The 19,470-nt window shown below is 48.2% G+C and overlaps 1 protein-coding gene across 2 annotated transcripts in view; it reads left to right on the top strand.

Annotated features, from left to right (window-relative positions):
- Nucleotides 1-19,470, top strand: part of ZNF536 (zinc finger protein 536) — a 338,195-nt gene that overhangs the window by 55,537 nt on the left and 263,188 nt on the right. For both annotated transcript variants that reach the window (XM_025367308.1, XM_025367309.1), the window contains exon 2: nt 13,621-15,792. In XM_025367308.1, the coding sequence (XP_025223093.1) occupies nt 13,623-15,792 (2,170 nt within the window). In that variant the 5' untranslated portion in view covers nt 13,621-13,622. The remainder of the gene's footprint in view (nt 1-13,620; nt 15,793-19,470) is intronic.

The following is a 19,470-nucleotide window of genomic DNA, read 5'->3' as shown; positions in this document are numbered from 1 at the left end:
AGGGTTTGGCTACAGGGTCCTTCTCTGTCAGGTGGGCCTCAGAGGCACCCACAGGGGGACAGACAGAGGGGCTGAGTTCAGGGTCCAGCCTGGCCAGCCTCCTTGTCTAACACACTGGAAGCCATGATTCAGAGAGGGGCCAGGACACCTGAGGCCACATGGCTACCTGGATGACCATGCAGGTGTGGTTTAAGGGGGTGGAGAAAGCTACAAAGGGAGGATCCAGGCCCACTGATGTATGGTGGGGAGGCCAGTGTCTTGGATCCTGGCCCTGGGGCTGGCTGGGAGAGGAGGTCAGTGCACCTGGGCTGGGGAGAGGAGTCATTCATTCAGTCAGCACTTCTTGAGCACCTGCTAGTGTGAGGCTGTGCTCTAGGCACTCGGGAATGTTGTCCTGGTGGATATGTCATCATCACAGAGAGGATGCCTTAGCTGCCCCTGAGGGCATCCTATTTGGTTCCAGTTGGCCGTCTTCTTCCCGACACTATGCAAGGATCTAGATCTTGGGGTGAAGTGAACTGAGATCAGGAAGAGACCTGACACATCAAGGAGGGCTTCCTGGAAGAAGTGGTATTTAATTTCTCTCAAGATTACTAGGCACAAGGGCAAGGAGGGATTGCAGAGAGGATGTTCCCAACAGGGGAAATGATATGCACAAAAGGATACCAAGTTGCCCCTCTCTGCTTCCTGAGAAAATGGAGTCCTTTTTCTTTCTTTTCTTTCTCTCTCTCTTTTTTTTTTTTTTTTTTTTTTTTTAGATGGAGTCTTTTTCTGTCACCCAGGCTAGAGTGCAGTGGTGCAATCTCAGCTCACTGCAATCTCCACCTCCCTAGTTCAAGCGATTCTCCTGCCTCAGCCTCCTGAGTAGCTGGGACTACAGGCATGTGCCACCATGCCTGGATAATTTTTTGTATTTTCAGTAGAAATGGGGTTTCACCATATTGGCCAGGTTGGTCTCAAACTCCTAACCTCAAGTGATCCGCCTGCCTTGGCCTCCCAAAGAGCTGGGATTATAGGTATGAGCCACCTCTCCTGCCCATGGGAACCCTTTTTCAAAACGCTAATAGGTTGAAGCAAGATGAACTGGAGGGTTCTCCATCCTCAAGTCACACTTTACTCCCCCTTCTTTCCTGATCATGGTTCGAAATTGGTCTTTGTCCCTGGAATCCATCTATGGCAGCAACACCCCCACATCTGAGACAGTAGCCCCCAGCAGCCCTGGTTCCATGAGCTGGGCCACCTGCAGCCGGCGCCCTCAGAACCCGTGTTGAGGTGGCCGTGAGTCAGTCTTCCCTCCTCTCCCAGGAGGCCAGCCCGGCAGAGGCCAGGCCAGTCTGGTGACCTATGCAGGAGCTAGGGATGCTAAACTGGGGACCTCAAGGCCAAAGAGGACCGAGGGCCTAGCCCAGCCCTGGCCAGCCTCCATCTGTTAGCCTCAGCACAGAAATTGCAGGCAGCAGGGGACCCGATGGAGTGCCTGGGTTTTCTGCTCAGTAATGATCGTGCGTACTTACCGGATGATGTGTATCTGAGCTTATGTCTTCGACAGGTGCCCCTGTGGACGAATCTCCCTGGGATGACTTCTATAAATATTTCAGAATCAAGCCCCCTTTGATCACTCTTGCGTATGTGCATTTTACATTATATTTAGTTTTGCACCGAATCAAATCTGAGGCCTCTGTGAAATGAAAATAAACTGTTCGACACGATATCATAGTCCACAAGTGCTCAAATGTAAACGGCTTTAATCAGGGGTAAAGGAGCGGGGAGGTGTAGCCTGATGTCTATTCCCTGGCTGCTGCTGCACCAGGGAGGGGTCCTGCGGAGGCCAGGGCCTCTGGTTCCCAGGGCAGGGGCTGTGCGCTGGGGCTGGTGCAGAGAGCCAAGGCGGGTTAATAGGGGATTAAATATCTAACTTCCTGCCATGACCAAGTCTGCTTTAAAAAGGGAGAAGAAAACCAGCGAGAGGAGAATAATCAATACACTCTTGACAACTGCTGGTATCTTTTTCAGTTTTGCATTATTATGTTAAAGATAGATCATTCATTAAAAGCATATATATATATGTGTGTGTGTGTATATATATACACACACACACACACTCAGAGAGAGAGAGAGAGAGAGTTCTTGTTGCTTTCCTTGGTGGGGTGGACACAGTTCAGATAAAAATCCATTACAGAGAATTAGAGGGCTATCTCCTTCCCAAATCATCCCGTCTGGGTGAAATGGCAGCCCTGCTTCATGGCCTAGATGCGGGGTGTGAGGGCTGAGTTACCATTCCCAAACTGCAATCCATGGATGTGACACCCTGGGTGACCTCCCCTCTCTTGCACAGTGACTGGTCATAAGCTTAGAGGACCAGGGGGTTTGGAAGACTTTCCATAGGGTGGGATTCTCTATGAGCTACAGACAGGAGGCTGGTAACCCACCTACTCTCACCAAGCTTCCATTCTGAGGAAGCAGGATCACCTCCAGCCCGGGTCAAATCCAGGAAGGCTTCCTGGAGCACGTGAAGCCAGGATGAAGCTGGGAGATGTGGGGAAAGTTTCTCCCTCTACTTTTTCACCATTAAAAAGAAGGCAAGGGGAGACCAACGCCTTTTTCCAAACTCTACGCTCTTCTTTCTCATGCACGGGGAGCCCTCACCACCGCAAGAGCTTTGACCTTCCGATGTTTGGTTTGTGGTCCAGGAGTTTATTTTCATCCTTTACTGGTTTACCATCTTCTCTGACTCACACTGGATAGAATATTGCCTTTTCTAGCTGCTCATAGACAGAAGGGATGTACAGTTTTGAAGCTGTTCTCTTGTAAGGTTTCTGGAGACATGACCATGTCAACCCTATAGTTGGTGGCTGCCCTAGTGGAGGCTCTGTGGGACTGACTGGATAGTCTTAGGACCTCAGCCGTTGGCATCTTTCTTATAGGAACCTGGTAGAAGGACGGGTGAGGCTCTCCCTGGCAATGTGAGGCATGCATGTTACGTTCCTCCTCTGTTAAGAGCTTCTTAAGCTGCTCTTTTGCCCCAATATAAACTCCATTACACTAAGATTGGCTTTCAAGTCTGCACCGGCCCATGCCTCTGCCCTATCTCCTCTCTGTCCCCAGAGCACTCCAAGCTCCATATACATTTTGTACATGCTGGTCCCTCGGGCACATGTGGCCTACTCCTCCTCTCTACCTGGTGACCCCCTCAAGGCTCGGCCAAGGCCTGTCTCCACCACCGCCTTCCTTCCTTTCTGTCTCCTGCACTTCCATTCCACTGTGCCCAGCATGCTGAAACTCTCTCCAATTCAGCAGGTGACCCGAGCTTCATGAGTCCATCCATCTTTCCCTCCCTGAGTCAGCTTTTAAAGGCAAGGGCCTGGTCTTGCTTGTAGATCTCTAGATGCACCCATATCTTGCCACACGTAGGCATTACAAAATGTTATCAAAAGATGCCACTCCCACTATACAGATCCTCGGATAAGACTGACAACAGGAGTGTTTCGTTTGTTTGTGTGTTTGTTTGTTTGAGATGGAGTTCACTCTTGTTGCTCAGGCTGGAGTCCAATAGCGCGATCTCCGTTCACCGCAAGCTCCGCCTCCTGGGTTCAAGAGATTCTCCTGCTTCAGCCTCCTGAGTAGCTGGGATTACAGGCATGTGCCACCCCACCTGGCTAATTTTATGTTTTTAGTAGAGATGGAGTTACTCCATGTTGGTCAGGCCAGTCTCGAACTCCCAACCTCAGGTGATCTGTCCCCCTCGGCCTCACAAAGTGCTGGGATTACAGCCATGAGCCACCATGACTGGCCAACAGGAGCATTTTTATTAACCACCTTTACATGCCTTAGTCATGTCCTTCCCCTCTCAGCATGTCCTCTGCTACCAGATAAGGGGGCTTCTGGATCTAAAAAGCTATGCTAACTGCTGTGGTCAGCATCTAAGAAGTGTTACTGCACAGGTAGAAAATGCCTCATTTTCTCTCCCACAACCCCCTGTGCCCTCTCAAAATCCCTTGAAGTGAATAGGACAACCTATCAGTCTTTTAGAGAGAAAAAGAAACTGAGACTCTGGCAGGGAACCAAGGTCACACTGACGCTAGTGGGAGAGCAGGCAATTGGATTCACGTCAGTGGAACTTCAGGTGTCGTTCTCTTTCCATTACTCCAGTCTAGTTGGAGGAATAAGCCACCTGACTCTACAGGAGAATGTGGAATAATGTATCAGCCCTTCTGGATATTAAGAAAACAGAAGAGTCTAAAGATAATTTTGGGGGGGTGACCCTCTTGTCTACCAGTCAGTGAGTAACAGACCTGCTAAATTTCCATCTGTAGTGCCTGCCATGTCTGCCCATCATATTTTCACTGCCTGGCCCATGTCTTTGTGCATCCTCTGTTCCTTGGCCTCCTCAGAGCCTGCCCATAGCTGTGGCTTCCTTCTTTCCAGGCACTTCCCAAATGACTGAGCTGGCTTCCGACTGTCGTTATCCAGCCCAACAAGAATAAATGTGTTGCAAAAAGCCAGCCTGGCCACTAGCATGTCTGCATGACTTAACTTTCTGAGCCACTGTTTCCTCATCTTTTGTATTGGTATTCCAATACAATACAATTCCAATACAATAACATAGCACCAATCATCTAAGGTTGTATAAGGCTAACATGAGATAATGATTGTGATGTACCTAGCAGTGTTGGCAGGTGGTATTTTGATGAGGAGTAGGAAGATGATGAAGATGAGGATCCTGTTAATGTATATAGTGATGGTGGTGGCCATGATAGTGATGATGGCGGTGATTTTGGTGATAATGATGATGATGGTGGTGGTGGTGATGATGATGGTGATGGTGATGATGATGGTGGTGATGGTAATGATGATGATGATGGTGATGATGCTGGTGGTGATGATGGTGGTGATGGTGGTGATGATGGTGATGCTGATGCTGATGATGGTGATGCTGGTGATGGTGATGGTGGTGATAGTGGTGATGATGGTGATAATGGTGGTAACGATGGTGATGATGATGGTGATGGTAATGGTGATGGTGGTGATGCTGATGCTGGTGATGGTGGTGATGATGATGGTGATGGTGTGATGCTGCTGCTGCTGCTGATGGTTATGATGATGGTGATGGTGGTGATGCTGCTGCTGCTGATTGTAATGATAGTGATGATGATGGTGATGATGGTGATAGTGATGATGATGGTGATAGTGGTGGTAATGATGGTGATGATGACAGTCATGATAATGGTGATGGTAGTGATGCTTATGCTGGTGATGATGGTGATGATGATGGTGATGGTGGTGATGCTGATACTGGTGATGGTGGTGATGATGGTGATGGCATGATGATGATGCTGTTGATGGTGATGATAATGGTGATGGTGGTGATGCTGATACTGGTGATGGTGGTGATGATGATGGTGATGGTGTGATGATGATGCTGTTGATGGTGATGATGATGATGATGATGCTGGTGATGCTGGTGATGTTGGTGATGATGGTGGTGATGCTGCTGCTGCTGATGATGATGATGGTGATGATGGTGATGATTATGATGATAGTGATGATGATGGTGATAATGGTGGTAATGATGGTGATGATGATGGTGATGGTGATGGTGATGATGGTGATGCTCTTGCTGTTGCTGCTGCTGAGGATTGTTGCTTTTTATTGAGAGGACAGTCCATAGTCTTAACAACTACCCCATGTGAACTTTTCTTCATTCCATCCCCAGCACCTACTTGCCTGACTTTGTGTGTTATGGGCAGGAAGTGACCCAGGGATCCAGACCAGAAGTCTTCTCTACTCTGAGAAGATGACAGGAGAACCCCTTTGTGGCCATTTTTCTTTTCCATCTGATGTTGTTGTGCTCATTATCTGTATTCATTTCTGGGCTGCAGTTTCAGCGGAGACTCCAAAAGCCACAGTGATTGCCTTTGAGAATTTTTTTTTTTTCACCAAACCCAAACCAAAAATGGTCACGTCTTTGAGAATTTTGAAGTCATCCAAAGTTTCTAGGGAGAAGACACCAAATTCTTTTCCCAAATTCTCCAACTCTTGTCCCACCAGCATGGAACCTGCCTAGGGCTCTGTGGGACCACATACTAAGCCAGACCAGCCAAATCCTGCTCACTACTCAAGGCAGTGAGGGCCTTGACTTTGGCCAATGTTCCATCCCCAAGGGGACACTTGGGAATTTCACTACAGTCTGCAGCTTGACTCTGTTGGTTACACAGTTGTCATTCTCCACAGCCTGATTTGAGTATGGTGTTTTTGTTCATAAATTCAGCAAAGATTTAACTGTTTCTGGCCCTGTCTCATGGCATTGTCTACACATCAGTCAAAATGGAACAGGTCACCCGCGCTGCCCTCCTGTTCATCTATTAATCATCTGGCAAATAAACCACTCAGTATCCTGCCCACCCCGGTAATGTTTGTGATGTAATTTGTTTGGATGCCCAAATGTCACCAGCGTTGATTGTAAGAGATGAAAAAAAAAAATGCACTTGCTCAGCATAGCAAGCTCTAGGCCAAAATGTAAGCATGAAATCTCTGGTTTATTTTTGTAATAATGTTTACAGCTGTTTAATGACCCTGAAAAGGTTCAGTAGTCTGGTGTTCTGTATTTCAGAACAGGAGTGTATTATGCTTATAACAACCTTAGTTAAACAGTTTGAGCTACAACAATTGGAAAAATAGTATTTAATAAGAAGCCATGGTATTCTAGGTGAAATTGTCTTAATTACTGTTTACCCTCAGCATAAGAAAGCAAGGTGGGCTTCAGGGACAGACTGAGGGTCATGTGAGCCTCCAGGAATGGGGTCTGCCTACTACTAGAAGTGCATGTTATGAGACGATTTTGAGTAAAATCTACAGTGGTGTTTGGAACCCCCCTTGCTGTGAACCCGAGTCCTAGACCCTGCAGAGCAACTTGGAGGTCAGGGACTCCTGCAAGGCTTCCGAGGTAGCAGTTTCACCCACATCGATGAAAAAGGGAGTATATTTAGTTGTGCTTGGCTAGACAACAATACTTGATTTTTTAAAATCCAGTGCAAATGGTTATTTTGAAAGCATTTTATTTTCCAACGATTCTTTTTCGTGGTATAAGGAAAAAGCTCTTTCACACAACTTACTGGCAAGATCTATATTTTTTTGGACTATTCATAAGATTACTTTTTTTTCTGTGCTAGCAAAATGAAACTGTGTTTTTGTGTAAAATTTATTTAGACTCGTAGCAGCTGGCATTTCTGGTGTCCTGATAGTTTTAAATTTCATTTTGAGTGAAAGATACAATTAGGTTCTCTATTGGAAGAGTTAAGTGAAAACTTTTGTCATTGATATCACAGGAAATAGTCTTGAAGGCAGAAATGCAAAATCAAAATAACCATTAGCACCATCAAAGGCAGCTGAATGGCTCACAGTACCTGCAATGACGGCAGTGATGACACAGAATGTATTTTGATAATCTGTGTACCCAATGGTGGGTTTCATTTGCTGAGTGTGAAATTGCATTGTTCAAGAAGAAAACCTGTAATGTTTGGAAGCCTTCACTGGGGCCCCTGCCTGTGTTTAGAGGTGCAGCCCAGGAGTTCTCACATTGTGATGAAGAATCCCGTGGCCACCAAGAGCCTAGCTTAGCTCTTCATCAATATTGGCTGTCGAGTTGAGTCCCCAAGGTACCCCATGACTCTGTGCTCAGAAAAGATCGGGGCTGGGGGGAATGTTGCCATATTTTTATGTTGGGGAGATGATGCTGCAGACACGAGAGTTTACAGTGGCCTTTAACTGTCCAGCCTCGGTAAGGACATTTGGCTGCCTTTGCAGAGTTAGGTAAATTATGTATTCATTGGTTCCTTCCATCAATCAACCAGGGTTTATTGATCCTCTTCCTTATAGGTTTCAGGCTGGGGCAATGAACTGAAGGCCAGGGGCAAACTGTTCTCACTGTGTAGTAGTTTGTTTGCTTGCTTTTAATTGTGCTAAGGGTTTTCCTGTCCAGGTGAACTGGTTCCATGAGTTCTTGTGGAGGTTATTCAAAGTCCTGGCTGCCCAATTGCCTTAAGCCCAGGATCATGGCCTGCCGTCTGCTGGCCCCTGGCTTCCATTTTTAAAATTTCGGGGGTACGTGTGCATGTTTGTTAAGTTACATGGGTATATTGCATAATGCTGGGGACTGGGCCTCTAGTGCACCCATCGCCCAAATAGCAAACATTGTACCCTATAGGCATTTTTATCAACCCTCCCTCCCCGCTCTCCCTCCCCACTTTTGGAGTCCCCAGGGCCTGTTGTCTCCATCTTTATGTCCATGTATACCCAGTATTGAGATTAGCTCCACATGGATTAAAGACTTAAACATAAGTTGTGAAACTATAAAAAAATCCTAGAAACACCTACAAAAACCTCTTCTGGACATCAGTCCAAGTGAATAATCTGTGGCTGCGGCTCCTGGGTCATGCAGCGCTGAATGAAGGGTCAGTGGGGCGTGTAGGCTAAAGTGCTCTGGCAGCGGGGTCGGGGGTGTGCTGTGGCAGGAGACCCCTCCAGGGATATTCCCTATGGGGCCTGTCAGGGAGCAGCATGGTCTGAAACGGAAGGCTTACTCCGTGGTGGGCTAGGGAAAGGGGTAATAAGACCTTCCATCAGGTCTTTTTTGAAAATTAAAAAAAATTATCTTTTGAATTATTTTTATTTTTTGAGACAAGGTCTCATTCCCATTGCCCAGGCTGAAGTGCAGTGGTACGGATCATAGCTCACTGCAGTCTCGACTTCCCCAGGTTCAAGTGAGCCTCCCACCTCAGCCTCCCAAGTAGTTGGGACTACAGGGATGCACCGCCAAGCCTGGCTAATTATTTTATATTTTTAGTAGAGATGGGGCTTTGCCATGTGGCTTAGGCTGGCCTCAAACTCCTGGGGCTCAGCCTCCCAAAGTGCTGGGATTACATGTGTGAGCCATTGCATCCGGCCCCTTCCAACAGATCATCTCGTTTGCAGGCAACTCCACTTCCCCCAGGCCCGTGAGCTCTTATGTCTGCAGTTGGATTCAATCTTTTAACAGTAGGATTAATGATGCCTTAGTTTCCCAGTGTAGGCATTTGTATACATTTCTAGAGGGCTACCAGGTAGGGACTCCCCACCCTTCCCTCAACACAGACATACTTAATGTGCTTACACACACACAGAAACACACACACACACACACACACCATCAGACACCAAAGCTGAGATGGTTTCTCTTTTCCCCAGCTTTGCATTCAGCCTCAAAGGGACCTTTCATTGCTCCCCTGTTACTTGTGGACACTCACTCACACTGGCCTCTTAGATCCACAGGCCCTCGAGGGCAGGTACATGGAAGGCCCCTGGCAAATACTGACTGAATGGCTAAGGTAAGGAATAAATGCATTCTGGATGAGTGAAGTGTCAAGGCTGGAGAAATTGGGGCTGACCCAGGTTTTGCGAGTCCCAGGCCGGGCCTGGGGCCAGCTTGTCCTGCCTCGGCTGTTTTGGCGCAGAGACAGCACACCAATTACCCCATACTCTTTCCAGGAACTCGTGCTTCCCTTTCTTGCTCTAAGTCGAGCAGCAGGCGTCAGTTACGACTGCCCCATTGCAGCGGCCTCAGCTGCACCTGCTTGAGGAATCACAGAGGATTCTGAGCTGACTATTGTGGTCCTGCTTCCCAGTAAGGCTCCGTGTAAGCTTCTCCCAGGCTTATTCAAGGGCTGGGGACCAATATCCTGGAAGCGTCTCCTGGGGAGCTGGCCAGCTCCTCTGAAACCCTGGGGTCTCCCATGGGTAGTGACGGTCAGTTAAGTTCTAAAGGGAACCATTGCTTTGTCTCCTAGTATTCAGCAATTGGGCCATCAGGGGTGGTCCAAGCGTGGGGTGATCACCATGGACACCTAGACTGGGAAAGTTGGGGGTGTAGACTCCCTTCCCTCCCCTCCCCTTCCCTCCCCTTCTCTTCCCTTCCCTTCGTTTTTTCTGTTTTTCGTCTTTTTAGACAGAGTTTCGCTCTGTTGCCCAGGCTGGGGTGCAATGGCGTGATCTCAGCTCACTGCAAGCTCCACCTCCCGGGTTCCAGTGATTCTCCTGCCTCAGCCTCCCAAGTAGCTGGGATTACAGATGCCCACCACAACCCCCAGCTAATTTTTGTATTTTTAGTAGAGACGAAGTTTCAACATGTTGGTCAGGCTGATCGCGAACTCCTGACTTCAAGTGATCCACCCACCTTGGTCTCCTAAAGTGCTGGGATTACAGGCATGAGCCACCATGGCTGGCCAGGGGTGGCTTTCCCTTGGTGGTTTCTGAACCTTCAGCTTCTCAGTGGTAGCGAGAGACCCTTCCAACTCTGTCCGATTCTGATTGTAGGTGCTCTTGGACTTGTGCAGAGGCTGAGGTTAGGTCACATGACTGATTGTAGGTGCTCTTGGATTTGTAGGAAGGTTGAGGTTAGGGCACATGACTGATTTTAGGTGCTCTGGACTTGTGCAAAGGCTGAGGTTAGGTCACATAAGGTTGAGGTTAGAGTGAGTCTGTATTCACTCATTCATCCGTTCACTTGGGACATACCGAACCTAAGGGAAGCCAACTCTGCATGAGGACCCAAGGCTTCATCCTTGACCAAGACAGATATACCCTCTGCCTTCACGGGAATGAAGCATGTCTGTAAAAGGATCAATGACAAAATGTTGCCCCAATGGTAAATGCTACGAAGAAGAAAGTAAAGTGTTGGGACAGAGAGAGGCTGGGGTGTCAGCCTCAGACAGGGTGGGCACAGAGGGCTTTTGTGAGAAAGGATGTGTGAGCTCAGACTCACATGAATAAGAACAGAGCCAACTATTAAAAGAACCAGGGCAACATGCATGTTCTAGAACATTCTATCCTCAGCTGACAATCTAGCAAAGGCATTTAAAGACCTTAAAGAGGTTACAAAGCTTTGTTAACTCCAGCCAGGATGGATAGATAGATAGATAGATAGATAGATAGATAGATAGATAGATAGGTAGATTTGAACAAAATAAAAGAATGCCATACTCAAACCAAACCTGAAAACTCCCACGTTCCTTAGTTGATGACTTGTATAGCATGAATCGTGGTGGTGTTGGGGGACATGGTCTTCAACACCATGCCCCTCATCCAAGCTGATTTGCAGTCTCGCCGCATTCCACATTCAGCCTTCTCTTCCTCCTGCTGAATTGGCGTCAGCTCATCAGCGGCAACCTGAAAATAGCCTGTCTTCCTGGATTCATGTCTTCTGAGCTGGCCAACTGGGTAGCCTTTGGAAGTGGGCCAGCCCTGTTGGCCTTAGACTTTCCAAACTTCCACGGAGCTGTTGGGTAGAATTCTGAGCAATCCCGTGTGGCTTCAGGGTCATGATCCCTGTTGGCTCAGAAGAGGAGCCAGTGCAGCTGTATGGGGCTTGAAGGTGGAGAGAGGGTGCCAGACAGGGCCCTGGGGCCACCAGTCTCTGCCTGGAGCCTCCAGCAACCTCTGTACACTGTGCCTGCTCCTCCCTGCTGGATAGTGGGTGTCATGAGTCCTGGGGCTGGTAGGTCTTGTCCACCATCATGTCTCCAGTGGCAAGGCTAGGGACTGGCACATGGAAGGATCTCGGTAAGTTTGTTGAATGAATGCAGCAACCTCCATGGGATATTAGCTTTTTTCTGACCAACCTCCAAAATGGGCCTGTGTGTTTTAAGAAAATTTGAGTGTAGACTGCCCCCAGAAACAAAAAGGAAAGATAACAAGCTGGAAGCCTTCTCCTATGGCAAGTGCCCATGCACCTTTACGTGTGTCTTCACGCTTTGCACAGTTGTGTATATCTTTCATTCATGGACACGGTTGGCCCAGCACCACCACTGTAATCCCTCGGCCGCCTGGAAATAAACATTCATGGCTCTTTCTTCCCTTCCCTTGCAAGATAGACTCACCACCCTACTCCTCCTGCCAAGGAAGTCAGATCTCCCATTGGAGACCCTCCATGCCACACAGTCTCCTGTTGGGAGGCCCAGCAAGCAGCAGACCCTGCCGAGCCTGCCTGTGCTTCCTCCACAGTTGAGCTCTGTCCCCACAGGTCCCCCTGGTTAATCGCTTATCCCAGAAATCAGTCCTGGCTGGGGTTAAGAACAGCTCCTGGACCACCTAGCTGCCCAACACATCTAAACAATGGGATGCAAGAGGAGGGGTGTGTGCAAAGATGATTCCAATGGCAGGAAACAAATTTGGAGTCCTTCAGGTGGAAGACATAGCTGGAAATGGAAGGACCCCAGGCAGGGGTTCATTGTCTTGCAAAGTTGAGCTCCCCATATGCTCCAATGTGGAAGGGGCTGTTTCCTCTGCCCTCCCTGGAACCATCTGGTTTTAGCCATTCTGCACAGGCTGGAGAGGGGGCAGAGAGGACTATTAAAGACAATTATGCAGACCAGCTTTGAACGATAGTGTTTAACAAACAACTTTGAGTTCTAATTTTCTGCAAAACACATACTGCAGGTACAATTTGTACTCATTATTGTATATTGGGAAAGTTATTAAAAACACTCAAACTTGGTTGAGACTTCCTATGGCATCATCCCTGGATTTTAATGGGTTTTTATCTAGTTCTATAAAAGATCTCTTTAAACCCAATCGAAGTCCCTGCTTTGGATATCTTGCCACTGAAGGATGGGAAGAGCCCCATTATAAGGTATCGGTGTTTCCTTTGACCCAAATTTGAACAACTTCAACAATCTGCTAAGATTCCGTCAGGAGATAATTTATACTTCTTTTGATGGGCACAGTTACCAAATGACAAAATAACAGTGTTTCGTAACATAAGGGTTAAATCTTAATCTCTGAGGTTTGCAAAGCCGCTACTCGCAGTCTCCTTAAAATTTAATATACCTCGTTAATGCTTCCTTGCAAACACTGAAGGATTTTTATGATTATAATCATGTGTTACAGCACCTAGTACTGTTTCTAAGCAGCATACTAATCAGCTTAATGAGATATTACTGCACTTTTTGTTGACTAAAGCAAAATCCCTTTTATTGTTCTAAAGCCTGTCCTTTACTTTATTTTTTTCCCAAAACATTATCTTGTTTTATTATGTACCAGTAAATATCATACCATTGGGGTTTTTTTTTGGTTTTTTTTTTTTTTTTTGGCCAAATCATAAAATGATCTCTTTCATCTCAGACTGGTGAATGTATTGAATGTAGTAAATGGAAACAGAAGTTTCAAGTGGGTTTATTTGGTCTTATGGGAGAAGTCATTCTGCTCTCAGGCAAACTTTGGACTGAACCAACAGGTACAGGTGCGACAATGGGGCAACGGAGAAAAAGTTTCACACGTAGACCCTTGATTTGTTATTAGGTGTTGAAAGTGGTAAAACATTAATAATTTAAAGGTGAATGAATAATTGCAGTCTGTAAATAGAAAATACAAGGAAGACGATCTGTCGCCAAAACAAATTGGAGGAGCAATGCCATATTGCATAATTGGCATTTAATAATTCATTTTTTTATTATTGTTTTTGACTAGAATTCCTTAGCATGATTATGTGTAGGTAAGGCATGAAATGCAAATTCCCTGCCCGCCAATGCTATTGATTCATGGCGCCATAGCCGCACCTGGCACGGATCTGAACTCTGCCTCTCTTTTCAGGGATGGAAGAAGCGAGCCTATGCCTTGGAGTGTCTTCGGCGGAGCCGGAAGCTGAGCCCCACCTGAGCGGCCCCGTCCTCAACGGCCAGTATGCCATGAGTCAGAAGCTGCACCAGATCACCTCCCAGCTCAGCCATGCTTTCCCCGAGCTCCATCCCCGGCCCAACCCTGAGGAGAAGCCCCCCGCATCCCTGGAGGAGAAAGCCCACGTGCCCATGAGCGGCCAGCCCATGGGCAGTCAGATGGCGCTCCTGGCCAACCAGCTGGGCCGGGAGGTGGACACCAGCCTCAACGGGAGGGTGGACCTGCAGCAGTTCCTCAACGGGCAGAACCTGGGTATCATGTCCCAGATGAGCGACATCGAGGACGACGCCCGCAAGAACCGCAAGTACCCGTGCCCGCTCTGTGGCAAGCGCTTCCGCTTCAACAGCATCCTCTCCCTGCACATGCGCACGCACACGGGCGAGAAGCCCTTCAAGTGCCCGTACTGCGACCACAGGGCGGCGCAGAAGGGGAACCTCAAGATCCACCTGCGGACCCACAAGCTGGGCAACCTGGGCAAGGGGCGCGGGCGCGTGCGCGAGGAGAACCGCCTGCTGCACGAGCTGGAGGAGCGCGCCATCCTGCGGGACAAGCAGCTGAAGGGCAGCCTGCTGCAGCCCCGGCCGGACCTGAAGCCCCCGCCGCACGCCCAGCAGGCCGCGCTGGCCGCCTGCACCCTGGCCCTGCCCGCCAACCATAGCGTGCCCGATGTGGCCCACCCGGTGCCCTCGCCCAAGCCGGCCAGCGTGCAAGAGGATGCGGTGGCCCCGGCGGCGGGCTTCCGCTGTACCTTCTGCAAGGGCAAATTCAAGAAGCGCGAGGAGCTGGACCGCCACATCCGCATCCTGCACAAGCCCTACAAGTGCACGCTGTGCGACTTCGCGGCTTCGCAGGAAGAGGAGCTCATCAGCCACGTGGAGAAGGCACACATCACCGCCGAGTCGGCCCAGGGCCAGGGCCCCAATGGCGGTGGGGAACAGTCGGCCAACGAATTCCGCTGCGAGGTGTGCGGCCAGGTGTTCAGCCAGGCGTGGTTCCTCAAGGGCCACATGCGCAAGCACAAAGACTCCTTCGAGCACTGCTGCCAGATCTGCGGCCGGCGCTTCAAGGAGCCCTGGTTCCTCAAGAACCACATGAAGGTCCACCTCAACAAACTGTCGGTGAAGAACAAGTCCCCCAGCGACCCCGAGGTGCCTGTGCCCATGGGCGGCATGTCCCAGGAGGCCCACGCTAACCTGTACTCCAGGTACCTCTCCTGCCTGCAGAGCGGCTTCATGGCCCCGGACAAAGCCGGCCTGAGCGAGCCCAGCCAGCTCTATGGCAAGGGTGAACTGCCCATGAAGGAGAAGGAAGCGCTGGGGAAGCTGCTATCTCCCATCTCCAGCATGGCCCACGGCGTACCGGAGGGGGACAAGCACTCCCTCCTGGGATGCCTCAACCTCGTGCCGCCGCTGAAATCCAGCTGCATCGAGCGGCTGCAGGCGGCTGCCAAGGCTGCGGAGATGGACCCCGTGAACAGCTACCAGGCTTGGCAGCTCATGGCCAGGGGCATGGCCATGGAACATGGCTTCTTGTCTAAAGAGCATCCGCTGCAGCGCAACCACGAAGACACTTTGGCAAACGCCGGGGTTCTGTTTGATAAGGAGAAGCGGGAGTACGTGTTAGTGGGAGCAGATGGCTCTAAGCAGAAAATGCCTGCTGATTTGGTTCACAGCACTAAAGTGGGCAGCCAGAGAGACCTGCCAAGTAAGCTCGACCCTTTAGAAAGCAGTCGGGATTTTTTGTCACACGGGCTGAACCAGACGCTCGAGTATAACCTGCAGGGTCCTGGGAACATGAAGGAGAAGCCCACCGAGTGCCCCGACTGCGGCCGGGTGTTCCGCACCTACCACCAGGTGGTCGTGCACTCCCGTGTCCACAAGCGGGACCGCAAGGGTGAGGAGGATGGGCTGCATGTGGGCCTGGATGAGCGGCGTGGCTCGGGTAGTGACCAGGAGTCTCAGTCGGTGAGCCGCTCCACCACGCCGGGCTCCTCCAACGTCACCGAGGAGAGCGGGGTCGGAGGCGGCCTCTCCCAGACCGGGAGTGCCCAGGAGGACAGCCCGCACCCCTCCTCGCCGTCCTCCTCAGGTAGGTTAGCTGGGAAGTGGGGCGAAGCAGCTTGCACAGCAGCCCTGCCCAGGGCTGCCTGGTTCTGCTCCCAGGCCTCCAGTCAGTTCCAAGGCCAGTGGGTCTTGATCGAGGACATGGGTGTGTTGAACACTGGGCCATGCCTTTCTTTCCCTCCTTGACTGGAGGGAAAGGGCAGTCCTTTCACCTCTTAGGCCTTCCCTTGAGCACTGGCTACCAAGAAAGTAGGTTGAGGTCAGGCATGGTGGCTCATGCCTGTAATCTCAGCACTTTGGGCCACCAAGGCAGGTGGATCACTTGAGGTCAGGGCTTTGAGGCCAGCCTGGCCAACATGGAGAAACCCCATCTCTACTAAAAGTCCAAAAATTAGGCAAATGTGATGGTGCATGCCTGTAATCCTAGCTATTCGGGAGGCTAAGGCAGGAGAATCGCTTGAGCCTGGGAGGCGGAGGCTGCAGTGAGCCAAGATCACACCACAGCACTCCAGTCTGAGTGACAGAGTGAGACACTGTCTAAAAAAAAAAAAAAGAAAGAAAGAAAGAAGAAAGCTGCCAGGTGGTACATTTTTCAGTGGACATAATCTACCTTTTTCTTGCAATTGTCCAACCCCATTTCATGGCCTGACGCTGTCGGCTATCATCTCGTCTCTGGAACTCAGGAACTGGCATTCTGCTCTGTCCCTGGGTGTGAATGTGTAAGTTCCAAACTTCACCGTCTTTCTCTCCTGCTTGGCGTAGTCGCATAATTCTCTTACGCAGGCACCGCAGTCTCCCTCCCTAAGCCAAACCTATCTTCTGGCCCCTTCCAAAATTACAACATGGCTCACCTGCCAGATCTGAGTGACCTAAAGAGCCCCACCACTTTCCTCTGATGGTTTGGAAAAGTACAGGCATTTGAAACACAGACACACGACTGTTATGTCTTAAATTGTACTGTGTTACACGGGCGATACAGCTTTGGGGTCTAAAATAGCAAAGCAGAAAATCTGTCATCAAACTGTCTGTGAAATGATGAAGCTTCTTGGCCCAGTTAAAAAAAAAACAAACGTAAAACAACAACAGCAGCAACAACAACAAAAACACGCTAGCCTCAGATGGCTAAATTAAAATCACCACCTAACAGCGGGTAAGGTGTTGCCTTCATCCATATTTCCAAAGCCCCTTACTAATGGGTAGTAAATTGAAAGTTATATCTTTAGCCCTTTATAAAGAAAGCACCTCGCTAATACTGTAATCATTCTGCAGCCTAACAACAGAGGAAATCATGCCATAACAAATACCCTGTTACTAATGGCAACATTGATTTCTGCAATCAGCCATTAAGTCTAGAAAATGAAAGACAGTTTGAGGCACCTCGAGGCACTGCCTTGCCCACTGTTAAAGATGTAGCAGCACACTGTTGAGGGTCATTTTTAAAAAGTTTTTTCTTCTTTCTTGATCCCACCCTCACTCCTTGGTTTAGATACCTATTTCGATCTTGGAGGCAATTCACGGCTGCACTTCTTAAGTAGATGCCAGTTTTAGCTTTGCTGTTACAGTCATACTCTTCTTCTAGGACAAAATTAGTATTAAAATAAAGTGGGACTCTGCCGGCTTATTACAAACCAGTAAAGAATTGTTAAGACACATAAATCTGGTCTGCACATTCCAGAGATTCCGATAGCACTTAATGCCGCTGCTTAAATACCCATGAAACACACTGTCAACTCCTGGAGTCCTAGACTTGTTTGGGATTTATTACTGATGAGACGCTTAGGAAGTGTCTAACCAGCAGCATGAGTGCCATGGAGGCGTGAGGTCACACTACCTGGAGCGATTGCCACAAGGAACACACTAAGATTCGAGGGAAGGGTTTTCACCATGTAAACATAAATCCCTACACGAGAGGCAGCCAAGTGCCAGGTGTCCCAATGTCAGGAGGAACTCTTTCTGGTCTCCTAGGATGAGGTCTCCTCTTCTGGCATGTGTCGTCTCGGATTTTGAATTGGGACCTTTACAGGACAGGCTGCAGACAGCACACTGTTTCCCCTAAGGTTTTAGAGTGACGTGGAGTTAACATTGACAGATTTCCATCCCTCTCTCAGACCTGAAATGTAAGGTTCTGGTCGGAATATTCTGACACCAAATGTTCAGCTTCATTAATGACGTGTTTACCGTGTTTTTCTCACCTTCTGGCCAAGTGATAGCCCTCATGCTATTCCCATCTCTGTTGCTTGCCCATCTCTCAGTGCTCGGTTGAAAAAACCCATTTTGCTTAAAAAGAACCAACCGTGCTCATGACTCAAAAGAGAATTATACTTGAGTTGTGGTTATCTTCTCACTTTTATTTCCCCTCATTGAAGTATTTTACAATTGTGAATACTGATTCTTTCATTTCTGGTTGACTTCTTTGTTTTCTTCATATTCAAATTAGACCCTTTCATAATTTTCTGACTAAGTAGGAGAATTGAGGTCATACCAATATGCAACCCGAATCAGCTGTGCGTCTGGGGCATTCAGGTTTCCCTGGGATTTAGGACTCTTAACCAAATCTGGTTAGTCCTCCCTCTTATTTCCAACAAGTTTGACTTGTATAAAAGTGCGATTAAAATAAGCATTTAAATAAAAATCTGGGTACAATGGGTATTTTATTATTACCTGTTAAAGAGAAACCTGCAAGGTGAAGGAGAGAGAAAAAAAATCTTTAAGCCCTTAAGTAAAGAAAGAAGTACTTATTAAGGCTTCTATTAAGAAATAACTGCAAAACACGGTTTTACAAATTTCTCAGACTGCATAACAATGTCGCAAAACTTAATTTGCATCACTTGATTCTTTTTTTTGTTGAAAACTGGGTCAGTAGGGCCTGAGAAACTATTTTTTCAGATCTTAACCAATGAATTCTTCTTTATAAATCGCTGCTCTTAACATGATAGTAGTTCTGAATTCATCATAAAAAACCTTTTTACAGAGCCTCTTAGAACAGATCTCTAGAAGAAGGCTTACAATGAGTGGCAGAGACGTCCTTTGTTATCTGATGTAATTCTTTGCAAAGAAGGATTGGGAACGGAGTGGCTGTTTAAAAATGTCTTGCTCAGACCGAGACGAAGAAGGGGTCAAGTTTGCAATCAAACAGTTATTGCCGAGATGGGCGACTGTCACTGGCTAGGCTAATGTGGGATGCAGCTGTTTGTTATGTGAGCAAAAGAATGTTTGAATCAGTGAACATGTGAAAATGATTCCAGTGAACCAGAAAATGTGTTTGTTCTTTGGCTCTCCAAACTGCTGAGAACCAAGCTTAAGATCAACTGCGAAAACTAGGACCTTTGACAAATTGAGAGGTCATATTTTCTAGCAGAAAATGGACAAAACTAGTCACACAGATCACTTCCCCATCTTCCCCCTTTGTTTTATTTTTGTTGTGTTGTTGTTTATTTGACTTACCAGTAATTTCACACCGTGGTCAATGTCATTCCTGCCTCCGTGTACAATGCAAAGAGAAACTATTTGGAAAGCAGCAGCTTATAAATTTTACTCTTTTATGACATTTAGAAAGCGGGGTGGCTGTTTCGATACCTCCTCGTTTCTGGCTTGCATGCAGACACTCTTATGGCATTAATCTTTGCATCTTTCTCTAAAACCTCCTCTAAGGCTGAGCTCGAATCCTAGCTTTGCTCTGAGTCAGAAAACGACCAAAGTTCTG

The sequence above is a fragment of the Theropithecus gelada genome, chromosome 19 (assembly GCF_003255815.1).
Source record: "Theropithecus gelada isolate Dixy chromosome 19, Tgel_1.0, whole genome shotgun sequence".
Classification (NCBI taxonomy): domain Eukaryota; kingdom Metazoa; phylum Chordata; class Mammalia; order Primates; family Cercopithecidae; genus Theropithecus; species Theropithecus gelada.
Note: the sequence above shows the minus strand (reverse complement) of the source record. Positions and strands in the feature narration are given on the sequence as shown.